Raw genomic sequence first — 13,649 nt, forward strand, 5'->3', positions numbered from 1 at the left:
CATATTTGCAGAGAAGTGCTGTGATTCACCAACTTGATCTGAAGAAAATGAATTAATGCTGCATTCGAGACATCCTCTGGATTCTAAGGCTTTAGCAGATTAAGTAGCCATTATTTGTAAGCTGCAGGATAAACACGGTGGGTGGAGTCGATTCAGTCATTTGCCCCAGGCTGGTAATGAAACTCAATTTGACACAAAAAATCTCTTATTTTACTTTTGACTGCTACTTTGGCAAACTTGTGGCTAGGATGCATTGCTGTATTTCATAGAATACCGGAGTTTGGAATTTACTTTTCATGAAAGGATTTTGCATGTATTAATATACATTTGCATTAACAGCCACATGACTTCCTTTTCACTACTGCGGTGCCACAATCCTAGTCAAATGACAAACGTTTCATAAGGCAGCTAGTGGAAGTAGGTAAAACCCTGTTGTAGTTCAGCTTTAAGCCAACAAAGTATCAGTGTTGGGAATATAGCAGGAAGTTTAGGGTTCCTTTGTTTCGGGCAGAATTCCTTTAACTAGGTAGCATGTCAAGGGCCACCTTGTAAACCTAGTTGCTGTTGGTTTTAGGCATGAATTATTGTTGCATCTGCTAGATGCAATGACAAAATGATGAAATCTTGGGGGTATCGTTTTTACTGGGGTTATTGCACCAATGCGGGGCGTGCAAGGCGTTTGCTGGTTGGAGGTGGTTCATAATACAAAAAACACCCGTTGTTTTTACCGCTGTGTGTAGAACTGCAAGCAATCTTTGGATGTTCATGTTTGTGTTCTGCTGCTCAGTGCTTCAGACAGTGCCTCTGTACAGAAAAGTGCCTCGTTCTGGCCTTCTCAGTGCTTATCAAAGAGTTGCTATGCTCATCCTGAACTACAGAGATTCAGCCATTATAAGCCTCTTTTTTCAGTACTTAAATTTATAGCAGCATTGCCCTCTAGAGGGCACTTCTTCTGATCATTTGTGTATTATTTTTTTTATATATTAGCTAAATTTCCATGAATTTGTGTGCTGTACTCCTACCTTGTAGTGAAAAGATGCATCTGTGGAAAACCAGTTGCCACTTTACCTGTCAGGAAGCAAGATACGGGGCAAGAAAAAGTGAAATGTTTGCTTCTGTTACCTGAAAGGATGGAACCTGTGCTATTGGTTTTCAACTGAATTGTTTCTGAAAGAGCTGTTAGGGAAGAGGTCAAACTAATTAAATAATGTCTTGCCTGTTTAGAGTGCTCCTACCCTAAACAGCTTGCAGTGCACTATTAGGGTGGACAGCGTTTGATGTGGAAAACCCACCAGCGAGGGAAATACATGCAAGTGGCAGCTGCAATTTGGAAGCAGACAGCAGAGCCTAGATGGGTTTAGAAACCAACTCTTGGTCTCCTGTGATGGATAAGCAGATGTTAATGATATTAGCTTAGTATTTTCTTTAACATTTTAATACAAGAAAGGCTTTTGTGTACAACAGCTCTCTTGTATGTCTAGTGGAAAAACAGTAGGGGAGAGGCAGTGGGAACGTGTTTTCTGAAGTAGTTGGTAGAAACCTAACTAATATTTCCTGAAGTCTTTGTTACGCTGTCGTGATCACTTTATCTCATTGCTAAAAGGTGCTCGGTGAAACTTTCTTAACGGCTTCAGTAAATGATTGTATGTATAGATTCTTGACCAGCATGCAAGAAATGCCAACTTCAGCATTTCTCATAATCGTGCTTCTTACAAAAGAGTACCTGCAATGCAGAAATCAAAAAGCAAAGCTGCTAAAATGATTTTAATGCTACATTCTTGACTAAGATTAAAACAGGGAATTTGAAGTAGTCTGCACTAAGAATTGTTAGTTACTAGTAATTGTTCACGTTAAGAGTAAATTCGTTACTGAATCAGAAGATTCTGTATAATGGGGGGAAAATAAGTCATTTGAGAAAGGCACAATTTCTGACAGACTCTGAACTCTGTACCATGGAATTTGTGCTGCTCTGTTAAGATTGAAGATCTGTTTAAAAAATTGCTGTGCTCCAAACCTGGGCTAGATTTTATTTATATAAATGTGTGTGTATAAGCTAAACTCTATTAACACATGACTAAAGAGAGGGCAAATACTCTTTTTAGAACAGTGTTCTTGGGAACTTTTTCATGTAGTGTTAGCAGGACAGAAGAATAATTTGTCTAATATAAATGTGTAATAACCTACCTGTAAAGTTCATCTGCTGAATTATAGCCATAGTCTTTAAAGACGCTGGGTAAATCCTAGAGAGCTGCCCAATATAATGCCAGCAGTGAGCTGCAGGAACAAACTGCGGGTGCCGTGATGTTGGTTATGGCCTGAAGCGTGCTGTGGCAGCATCCATGGTGCCCTTTGGGAACATTCTCTTCTTTGCCTAAGCCGTACCCCTCAGCTTGAAAGATGCAAGAGCATGTTGAAAATTAACTGAAACAAACCTTGCTGAGTTTGATTTGGTGAGGCTATATAGATCTAGAGAAGATAAAAATCTACCCTAAGGATAGAGCATTTGGGACGGTAGATCTTTGATAGGAGTAGTGAGTGCAAAAGTAGGTTGTTTAAGGTAGGGCCGAGTTCTTTTCATCACAAGAGAATTATATGGTAGCCTATAACCTAGGACTGGGCTGTGTCTGAAGATGTCTTCAGCTCCCTGTTTCTTGAGGGAACAATGGTAGGAAGAGGAATAATAAAAGGGTGCAAGGCTCTCCAGGCTACTCAGTCCAGATTGCAAATGTGCTATAAGGGCATAATTCAGAGTAGCAAAATAAAATGGCATTTAAAAATTTAGTCAGTTTGCTCTGTCCAGAGTGTTGTGATCTGGGTACCTAAATCTTCTCGTCAACCCAGAGTGACTGAATACTTATTTAGATGAAATTAACGGTATCTCTTTCTCTTCCTTCTAGATGGATTGAATCTTCTGTGTTGAATGCCTCTGGGTTTTCCTATTGGATTTCACATCTGGAGAAATATTTCTGATTTAAGCCACTCTGTGGCAGACTGAATTGTGGATCCAGGGTTCCTAAGACTTTAGATCCTGAGGAGGCAGCCACTGCTGAATCACGTTAACCTGACATCACAGCCACAATGGTGCTGTCACAAAGGCAACGAGATGAACTGTAAGCAGTAGTTATTTTTTTAAGTTTGTGTCTCATTAAGCTTTAAAAATGAACTTTTGTTTCCGTTTGAATGGCTCTGCTCACAGTCTGATCAAGTACCATGTACTATGGTTTTGATCTCTGTACTCTTATTATACAAGCTCAGGCATTTGATAATAGAGATGGGAATCCATCAAAAATGGATTCTTAATTTTTGTTATAATTTATTATCCGTTCTTTTGTTTCAACTTCAGCCACAAAATTATGAAAGGGTTATAATAAATGCATTACAATATTTGCTCCAAACTGATTTGTGAATTCTACTTTTATCTTGTGTAAATTATGACGCTCTTGGTTTTTTTATTCCTTAACGAAGACAAGGACCTAATGAGAATGTGCTGCACTGTGATTACAATCTATCTTTGCCTGCTTATGTTGTGTTTAAAATAATGGTATAATTTAAAAAAAAAAAAAAAAAAAAAACTAATTCAATTGAAATATGGAATTCTTTCCAGATTTTAAGGCTAGGAATAAGCTGTCAAATTCCATGCTTTAGTTTGCTTTCTCTTCTGTAATAAATCACGATAGAGCAGGTGGTGGGTAGCAGTCAGAATGGGAATGTCTTGCTTATTATGCAGTTTCATAGATTTACTTGGAGATTGTGGTTTGGCTTTGTTTTCTTTTGTAAAAGTACAGACCAGCTATCACTTAGCTTTTGTCTCTTGTCCTAGGTAAGCTGTACTTCTTAATAAAGCTTCTTAGAGTTAGAAGCTGTCTTCAACTTTTGATTTTCATGACTGTTCGTTGAATTTGGATAAGCTCTGGGGTTTTAACACATTCCACATTACAATTTTTTAGCAATTCTCTGAAGTTTTCTGGCAAAACTTCAAAGAGTACATATGTTAATGGGGAGATGGAAGTAATGACCTTTATGAGTGGAAATGGGGAATGACCAGAGACCATGATTACCTCCAGAGAAGAAGGCAATACATTTTCTCATACTTGGTTTATGGGGAGAAATTTGGAATTTCTGCTAGAATGTAGAATTGTGGAGTTGATTGTCTGAGGAGAGGCTGAATAAGTAGGAAGGAAGAATGTGCTTAAAGCCACAGGAAGAATTTTCATGTGAAAAGCAATTTTTCTCAGAACAAATGTCAGTTAACGCATTGGCTCTTGTCCACAACAAGATTATATCCAGTAGCATTGACTGTGATATATACAGCATATTTGACAGATGCTCTGTTTTTCCAAATGGTATTTTCTGTATGCTTCAGATGTCAACTGTCTATTTTCAGATGTCCGCTAGAGCCTGCACTCTGACTTTGCTGAGCAAGGGCTGTCTTCCGTGTGTGACATTTCTTATAGGTAGCATAATGTGGAGAACAAAGACCAAAGCAGTGTCTTCATAGTAGTGTAGAACATGTTCCCAAAGTGTACTGACAAATCAGTATGTGGAGGACTTGAGCTGGTGGAGTTGGGGGGGTACTGTGAGGGAATGGTTGCATTTGAGTTGCTGAGAACTTGGCCTGACTGTTCTACCCTAGCTTGATATTGCTTTCTATAACCCAGAAACAGATGGCTTAATTACGTGCTCAAGACATACTTGAATCAGAATTAAAAGTAGCCTTTTTATTGCTCTAAGGGCACTGCCATTATTGTTTCTTTCTTCAGCTGTCAGTGTTTTAATCTTTCTTAAATGTCTTGCACAGATGATACTCTGTCTTGTTTTTAAAAGGTATCTGTGTGTCAGCGTACTTAAATATTGTAGTTGCTGCACGTGTTCCTTGTGTACATCCATGCGTGCATTCACATGCACAGAATAGTTGAGGTTTTAAGGGAGCTCTGGAGGTCATCTGGTTAACCCCACCACACACACACCCCTACCTCTCAAGAAAGTGAGGGATACCAAGAAAGCAAAACCAGGCTTCCTTCCGGAGGCTAATAAAGTACCTGAAAGTAATTTTACCTTTAAGTCTCTTTAGAACGTTAAGCTTTCTTCTCTTAAGCAAACTTTGCTGTGTAATTTGAAAATACTTCCACATCTGAAGTACATTTTGAAAATGCGGAGTTTCCTTTAGTCTTGTCATCATAAAACTAACAAAAGATGCTGTCTGCTTGTTGAAGTCTTGGAATACTGTTGAAACTTTGTTCTTTCATGTTACGAGTAGGTCTAAAACAAATGTGAATTATATTGAGAGAGAGGTTCAAAACAGATTTAGTAATTATCTTTTGTTGAAGTGAAGGGTAGTTTGAAGAAATATAAAATTTGAAGCACTGTGTGTTTTGGTCACAGGCACTATCCTTTCTTGTAATCTAGCTAAATGTTATTGTATCATTATGAAAAACAGAACTAGAATTTTTTCTCTTAAGCTGAGTGGTTTTATTCGAGTTTAACTGAAGCAAAATTTTGTGAGTACTCTTAAGTACTGTAAACTATTCTTCTCAACATAGTTTTCAGTGATAAAGCTACAAAGTTAATGTGTAGACATGGTCATCTTTTTTTGTATCTGCTTTAGGTTTGATGTGCAATACAGATTGATAAGTAACTCCAATGTTTGGTAACGTAAAAGAAAAGAAACAACACCTTCATCAATCCTAAAATAAGAAATACATTCTAAGATATAAGCGTATTTGCTTCAAGATGTAAACAGCAAATGTTTACCGAATGTATTCTAGAAATTTGCTTGGGTTTTTAACAAGCCTTATAATTCTAGATGATGTACTGCACTGAAGACGTAAGATGTTGATCATGCTTTTGTAATGATAAAAAAAAAAAATCCTTGCACTCTTATCCAGAACTATGGCTAAAGATACTGTTACTGGTTTTGTGTTTTTTTTTTTTTTTAGAAATCGAGCAATAGCAGATTACCTTCGTTCTAATGGCTATGAAGAGGCATATTCAGTTTTTAAAAAGGAAGCTGAGTTAGATGTGGTGAGTTCAAACAAAATGATTCGTCTATATTCTAAGTAAAGAGTTCATAATGTTGAAACGTGTCACTTCTGAATATGTATGTGCTTTATCTACCTATTAGCTCATGCAATCAGAATTGGAGGTGATACTCATACAGCTTATTGTCTTAACATAAAATTAAAAAATAATCATTGGATGTGGTCCTGAGCAATCTGTTCAAGGTGATGTTGCTTTGAGCAGGGAGCTTTGGAATCTGTTCAGCTTTGAAAGGGCCTTTTGAGATCACCTATTTTCTTCGTAATGATCAGAAGAATGCATTTAGTTTTCACATTTGATTTGTTTCCTGCTGTTGTGTACATCCATCCTCCCCTCCCTGTAACTAACTCATTTCCTTGACTGTGCTTATTCTTATCACGGAATTCTGCATAAAAGCATAAACTTCCTGCAGTACGAACTAATAAAACTGAAGACTGTTCTCTTGTCACCACACTTGAAATGGTATAAGATTGCAACTTTGGAAGCTGATTTCTCATGGTCATGTTTTAGGAACAGGAAGACAAAACAGGATTGCTTTTGTCTTTTGTATTTATCAGACAGAGCGCGTGGTGGAGGTCCATTTTGTGATGGCAGTTGGGTCAGTAGTTAAATCATTGCCTGGGACTGCTGCATACTGGTTGGTTAACGGTGTACTAGGAGGGCAGAACTAAACAGTTAATAGAAGGTGGTCAGCTCTGGTACACAGTTCACTTTGTCAGGCTGTGCGGATGCTATTGACTTGGACCAGTCATTTCATGCAACTTAATTCTGTTGATTTGCCTTTGTAATGTATGATTTTTAGGTTGTCATTTATTAGAGCTGTGCATTTCATTTGAATTTGTTTCTCTGAAGACACCTGGAATGTATAGTAAGCCTCTATGAGATGACTTTTGATAAATCCTTGCCTTCCCTCTATTATAATTGTGTTGTTCTTTTTCCCAAATGCTTGGTTGAAGTGTAAGTTAATCTCTCCAGTCTGCTTCTAGTATCTAATAAACAAGTAGAAATTACAAATTGGAATACCGTACTTATAATTGAAAATCCTAATACCATTCCCTTATCTGCTTTATCTATCAACCTAATTAAGTTTTCTCTTCCCAAAAGTTAAAAAGGTGATCTAAATAGGCTAGATTGTCTTGAGGGAAATAGAAAATGCAGTTACTAAAAGTTGCATATGACTTTCTTAGATGAAAAATCTGAATTAGGTGGGATTATAAAATGACAAAAAAAAAAGTAGAATTATTCTGGTATGAGATTTTCACTTTGTATGTAGAATGAAGCTGTGCAGCATTTCACACACTATTCTGTGCTTCTGATGCTGCTTGTTTTTGTGTTGCTTTTTTCCTTGTGTTAACAGGTGAGAGGGGAAAAAAATAGTCCTTTTGCTTTTGCAATAACATCAGTTGTTCGTTGTAGCTCCCCAGTTATTCCCTAGAGCCCAAAGGAGAAAAATATTTAGAGGAAGAAAATTATCCATCATTAAACTTTCATTAGAGTTACAAAATCACTGTTGATTTTTCCAGCATCAGAGGTGTTGTTCTGTGGAGTAGGTTTAGTAGTCTGCTCTATGCTGCAGGTAGAAAGGTAAAGGTGCTGGGAGAAGTTCAAGCTTGTCTTTGAGATTTGGGCACAAAACGGTGCAATGTTACGGTGGTTATTTGAGGTTAACTATGATTAAGTCTTCAAAAAAGTTCAGAATTAGTTTGGGATAAATGGTTTTCGAGTGAGATGGAATATACGTAATCCTGCTCTGGCAGCTGGTTGCCACTCTCAAACGGTGTGTGTTTCTATGAGAAATAAAATGCATTGTGCTAACAAGTAATGCAGCTAACATGGTCTTAACGGTTGTAGGTAGAAGTTCATTAGCTCATAACGCTCTAGTTGGTGGATGTGAAAAGAAGATTGTCTTTATGAAGCTAATTACCAGTCCTGTATGCCTTGGTCCTTGCAGTCAATGTGTGCTATATACTGTTGTTCTTATGAGGGTTAGTTGGGGCAGGAGAAGGGGAAAACCCGTAATAAAACAGGACACAACTTACACAGAAATGCATAACACTTAAAAATAAAAAGATTTCAAGTAATGAAGATTAGTCCTAGTTTTTAGATTTTATTTGCAGGATCTTGCATCATTAATCTCTGCTGCTGCTGTATTTTTAATTTGCTTTAATTTCTTTTTCTGTGGTGAAGAGATTTTTGTTAAAATGACCTGTTTGTTACTTTTGAAGAAATACCTCTGGAGGCTTTGGACCTAGAATTTATTTATTTAAACACTCCTCCCCCCCTAGAATGAAGAGTTAGATAAGAAGTACGCCGGACTTCTGGAGAAGAAATGGACATCAGTTATAAGATTACAAAAGAAGGTAAGTAGATGTCTGATAGATTTACTTGTATAAAAAGGTACAACTAAAAAGAAACACTCATCACTAAACAGTGTTACATGTTTTCCTTCTCAGACAAGCGTGGAGTTTAGAAAACGCTTCAAAAATTAATTTGGATGACTTGTGTAGGGGAAAATAGCTAATTCAGTGTTGCAGAAAATGTTTTGTCCATCTTAGTACTAGTAGAAACATCCTCACAGCCTATTTATAAGCATTTCTTGACTTCAGTTAATGGATTGTATGTACAATTTCTGAAGCTGGAAAGGAAAAAGGTGCCTGAAGGCAATTTGTGAATAGAAAGATTGAATAGCTTCTCCAGACAGCTTAACTGGTTTAGAAAGAAGGTAAAAACCTATGCTGCTGGGGTTTTTGGCTATTACATTAAAGGGGAGATACCATTAACTCCAGTGCATTAGAGCAAGTGATTCTTCTGCAAATGGACAGTACAAAACTCTTTTTAGTAATGCTTCAGTGGGTTTAGAGAGTATTAAAAGCCTTAAAAATCAGTGTACTAATAATAAAGGCCTATCTATCGTAGAGGTTAATATACCTAGGATGTTATTACACCTTCAGTTTCTCTGCTGTTGGCTAACACGTGCCATCTCAAGGATACAAAAAAATACTGCAGTAGTCAGATCCCTTTTGCTTAACAAAACTTCCTTCAATCGTTCGTCAAAATTAGTAAAGAAAAAAAACTTTGAGTTAGTTGCTAGTGCAATTTTGTACAGTATTTGGATGAATATGATTTGGTAGAACTTTTCTTGCGAAAGTGAGAGGGGAATTAATGGTTGATTTAGGTCTGATTTTTTTAGTAACATCAATGCTATTGAGTGTTGGTAATTGGTGTGGACTTTTGCTTTTCTGTGGATTTGGGAGCCAGTTGGTATTTGGGGTATCACTATAGCTGATTTAGATCTTGGTGTAAGAGTAGAAATAAATGGTCTCTTTAAAACCCATAAACATAGGTAATGGAATTAGAATCAAAGCTGAATGAAGCTAAGGAAGAATTTACATCAGGTGGACCTCTTGGTCAAAAACGAGACCCTAAAGAGTGGATTCCTCGTCCTCCAGAGAAGTATGCATTGAGTGGACACAGGAGTCCTGTCACTCGAGTAATTTTCCATCCAGTTTTCAGTGTTATGGTCTCTGCTTCAGAGGATGCCACAATAAAGGTACGTGCTTGCTACAGAAAATTAAAATAAGGAGGTCTGAGGATGAATAATATGTAACGTCAGTATTTCAGGGTGAACATGTTTTCTACCAGTGAAAGATTGTTTCAGATTCTGCTTTAGCATCAGTAGGGACGGTTCTTTCGAATATGATTCCATGTGTAATCTACAAATTATAGTTTTATGCTGGTCCTGTTAATATCTGCAAGAGTATTTAATTTCCTTTAACTTGAGAAGACTTTCCTTTGACTTGTGAAGAAATAATAAGCTAATGTGGATTTAGGAATTGGAAAAATAAATGGTTGGTGAGGGGAGAATGCAGTTTGACTGCTCAGTGAGGAGGAGTGTCATACAGAGTGTATAGAGATGTGATGAGAGGGGAGGAAGAATTGCCTCAAGTCATTTGAAGAAATTATTTTTAAAGCTAAGTTAGTGGTTACACAGATGTGTTCTTAACTGAAAAATGTTTCTTCCCACTTATTTTTAAGTGGGACATGCAAGTCCCATGAATTCCCCATGACTTTCAGGAGAGACTTTCAGTAACTCTAAATGGTTTTCATAGACGTTTATTGCAATGTACAGTGACACAAACAAATTTGTTATAGTAGGCAAGTAGCTTTTCATTTTAACATCCTCTAAGGACAAAATTGTGCATTTTGTTTTTCTTTGAATGTCATGGTTTAAGACAAATTGCCAGATAAAGGATATTTCTCGTGGCTGCCATCTGTGCTGTTTTGAGAACTATTTGGAAAAGTGCTGTTCTGAAAAAGGTTCAGTAGCATATTAAATAATGTGCCTAAAAATACAAGTTTTTCTAATAGTGGCTACTTATTGGAGAAGATTAAAACACGTATCAGATCTAGTTCATGAGAAACTTTTAACTAGTTCTTGTTTCTGTGGCAGGCTTGAGCATCAAAAACTGGTCTTTTGTTCTTCAAGCAGACTGGGTCAACTGAAACAGTGACAGCTCTGTGTTTGTTAGATGTTATACAGGAGCCTAATTAGCTTTGGTTATTCTTTACTCCTTATGGATACAGTGGATGAATTTCCTTATGCTGGAAACCAAGCTGCATAGCATGGTTTTTGACTGTTGCATTCCCAGTGATTGACATCTATTGGGGATGATGGATTCTTTTGCTGTTGGGTGTTTTTTTGTTTTCTTTTGTTTCATTTGGAATACAATTTAAAATTAAATGTCTAATTTTGTGATTGAGAGAGACCCCACAATAAAATCTCTAGGAGCTTGTTTTGTTTCAAAGGCTTCGTTTAAGGTTAGGTGATAGAAGACTGACTTAGTTAGGAGGGAGAATGGTATCTTCCAGTTACTAACTGTGCAAACATCTGTTTAATCTCTGATAAATTCTGTGATTTAGCTAATGCGTATAAATCAAACTCCTAAGAGTGGTTTGGATTATTACTAAACCACTGCATTCTAAATGTTGTTCTTCTTTTAGACAGAATGCTAGCTGTTTGGTTCTGGAGCCACAGTAAAGACAAGAAAAAGGAGGGGGGAATTGTTGGTGCAGAAAGCACCTTCTTTAACTAGAAACAGGCTGTGTCACTAGAGTTACGGAAACAATATAGAAAGGAATAGATCTATAGGTAACAAAATCATATTAAAATAATGCTTTTTTAATGTTATTAGGCTTTTACTGGTCTTTCTTTGTCTCTTGCTCAATTAATTATTGAATAAGGTGAGAGACTAGCCTGCAGAGTGCAAATGTAAGGCTGGAGATCACGAGTAATACGTTGCTGCTAACAGATTTTCTGTTCACTTGTCAGGTGTGGGATTATGAGACAGGAGACTTTGAACGAACCCTTAAGGGGCATACAGACTCTGTGCAAGATATTTCCTTTGACCACACTGGCAAACTATTGGCCTCCTGTTCTGCTGATATGACCATTAAGCTATGGGATTTCCAGGGCTTTGAGTGCATCAGAACTATGCATGGTAAGGTATAAAGGGAACTCGTTTAGCGGTCTGTAAAGTGAAGAGATTTTCTTGATCCAGGAAAACTGCTGATGTGGAAAGAGGATATAAACCACAGTATTGTCCAAAAGAAAGAAGGGGATGTTATAATGCTTCGAGTGCTCTGTAAATGAAGTGTATGTTCAGTGTCTATGGAACGAAATAGCATCTCAGATCTGCTATGCGTGATGCTGTGGGTAACTCCCCATAATGATATTGAAGTGGCAGTCGGAACAGCTTAGTTACGAAAATTAAATGTTTACCAGATAACTCTCTACTGATTTGAAGGTACAGTTTTTGTTATCTTTGTCTACTATTTCCCTAATATGCTGATTCAGGAAGGAAACAGGTAAGGTGAAAAGTGTTCTATATGTACTGTGCAGTCTTTTGCTTCATATTTGTCTGATTTCAAATGAATGTGCCTAGTGCATTAGTCTCAAAAAACATGGAGAAAAAAATGGGAAAGTAAAGCAACCACAACAGAGATCCAGGTATTGACAGTAACTGTTACCTCATTTTATAGTCTTGATATAAAAGCATTTTTATACTGGTGCTTGTCTCATATGCTTTTAATGTCATCTTGTAGAAGTGGTGAGTAGGAATAAAGAATGTTTGAGACTTGTATAAGAATAAACACACACACCAAAGAAAAACAAAGTTGTTGACTTTATGCGTACAGTTCTTAAGACACCACAGAACACTATTGTAGATAAAGAACAGATGTTGCAGTGGAACATGGTACACAGCTGGGTGATGGTGAGAAAATAAAGTAGTGTTCCAGTTCTTTTTTTTGCAGTCTTTAAGCATCTCTATATGAACACACATGCAGCAGGTATAATTTTATGAACTGGATGTTATAATGTGAGTGTGGGTGAAACAGTTCCATGTGTGTTGCGAGTTGTATTCCTTAAGGTCAATTTCAAGTAAAATGAAATAAATTATATTTTCAAGGGGAAATTGTACAGTACTTGCACTGAAACTAGTATTCTCTGACACTTTAGAACTTCAGATACTTGGTTACCAGTGTAGCTGCTTTGTAGTTCAAGTCCAGCAGTCTCAACAGTAAAAGTTGCTTTCATGTATGTACAACTGGTTCTTACTTGGCTCTTGAATCAGTGCAGTATAGTATCTTACTAATATCTAATATCAGATGCTGGAAACATTCAGTCTTCTAGAATTATGCACATACAGTGAGGTTTGGCATGCTTTCTTGCTGAAGACCTCTTTTCCTTTGAGACATCTTCTGCATAGTGCATCAGAATACTGTAAGCAGACCTAACTGATAATTTCAAATATAGTCACCATAGCAGCTCTCTTCTAAACTGCCAGGCTTTGTAACTGTTAGAAAGGAAATTTTGCTTGCAGTGGTGAATGTCTATTTTTAAAACATCTTAAAATTTTTTTTGAAACAATCCTAAAGGGTGCTCAATGCCTGGACTGTATGGTAAATTTACATTTAAAGATTATTCCATAAAATGTGCTAAAGGCTACTGCTGTAGCTGCTTGCTCAAGATAAATGAATAGCAAGTCCTATATGCTCTGTAAAAACAATATTACAGTACCACTTAATAAAAGTTTGTTTTTGTTTTTAGGTCATGATCATAATGTTTCTTCAGTAGCCATCATGCCCAATGGAGATCATATAGTTTCTGCCTCAAGGGATAAAACTATCAAAATGTGGGAAGTCCAAACAGGGTAAGTGCAATTGTAGTTAAACATAACTACCTAAACAAAACACACAAAAAAAGCACTTTTTAAAAGGAAGTGGGCCAACATGCATCTTGAATGTCAGCAAGACTTTTTTTTTTGAGATATGGTATTATGCTCTTTTCAGTTATAAACTGAAGGCTTCTGCCTTAAATCTTTTAAGTACAGGGTTTTCATAGCTGCTAATTAAAGGTAACCGGCTTTATCTTTCTGGGAGCTATGAAGGTATAACACTAACTCAGGACCAGGTAGGAATATAAATATAGTGGTTAACTGCAAGTTTAAAGAATATGACAGGAGGGAGGAGAAATCTGTTACCTTTCTTGCCACAGAGGAAGAATTTGAATTTTAAATTTTTTTTAGCCTTATTGCTTCTTTCATTCTTCAGTA

At 36.9% G+C, this 13,649-nt stretch overlaps 1 protein-coding gene across 2 annotated transcripts in view; it reads left to right on the top strand.

The window, feature by feature from the left end:
• Positions 1–13,649, top strand: part of PAFAH1B1 (platelet activating factor acetylhydrolase 1b regulatory subunit 1) — a 36,290-nt gene that overhangs the window by 13,965 nt on the left and 8,676 nt on the right. For both annotated transcript variants that reach the window (XM_035561150.2, XM_050714782.1), the window contains exons 2-7: positions 2,898–3,110; positions 5,937–6,021; positions 8,322–8,396; positions 9,380–9,586; positions 11,366–11,534; positions 13,145–13,247. In XM_035561150.2, coding sequence (XP_035417043.1) covers positions 3,079–3,110; positions 5,937–6,021; positions 8,322–8,396; positions 9,380–9,586; positions 11,366–11,534; positions 13,145–13,247 — 671 coding nt within the window. In that variant the 5' untranslated portion in view covers positions 2,898–3,078. The remainder of the gene's footprint in view (positions 1–2,897; positions 3,111–5,936; positions 6,022–8,321; positions 8,397–9,379; positions 9,587–11,365; positions 11,535–13,144; positions 13,248–13,649) is intronic.

Source organism: Cygnus atratus, chromosome 20 (assembly GCF_013377495.2).
Source record: "Cygnus atratus isolate AKBS03 ecotype Queensland, Australia chromosome 20, CAtr_DNAZoo_HiC_assembly, whole genome shotgun sequence".
NCBI lineage: Eukaryota > Metazoa > Chordata > Aves > Anseriformes > Anatidae > Cygnus > Cygnus atratus.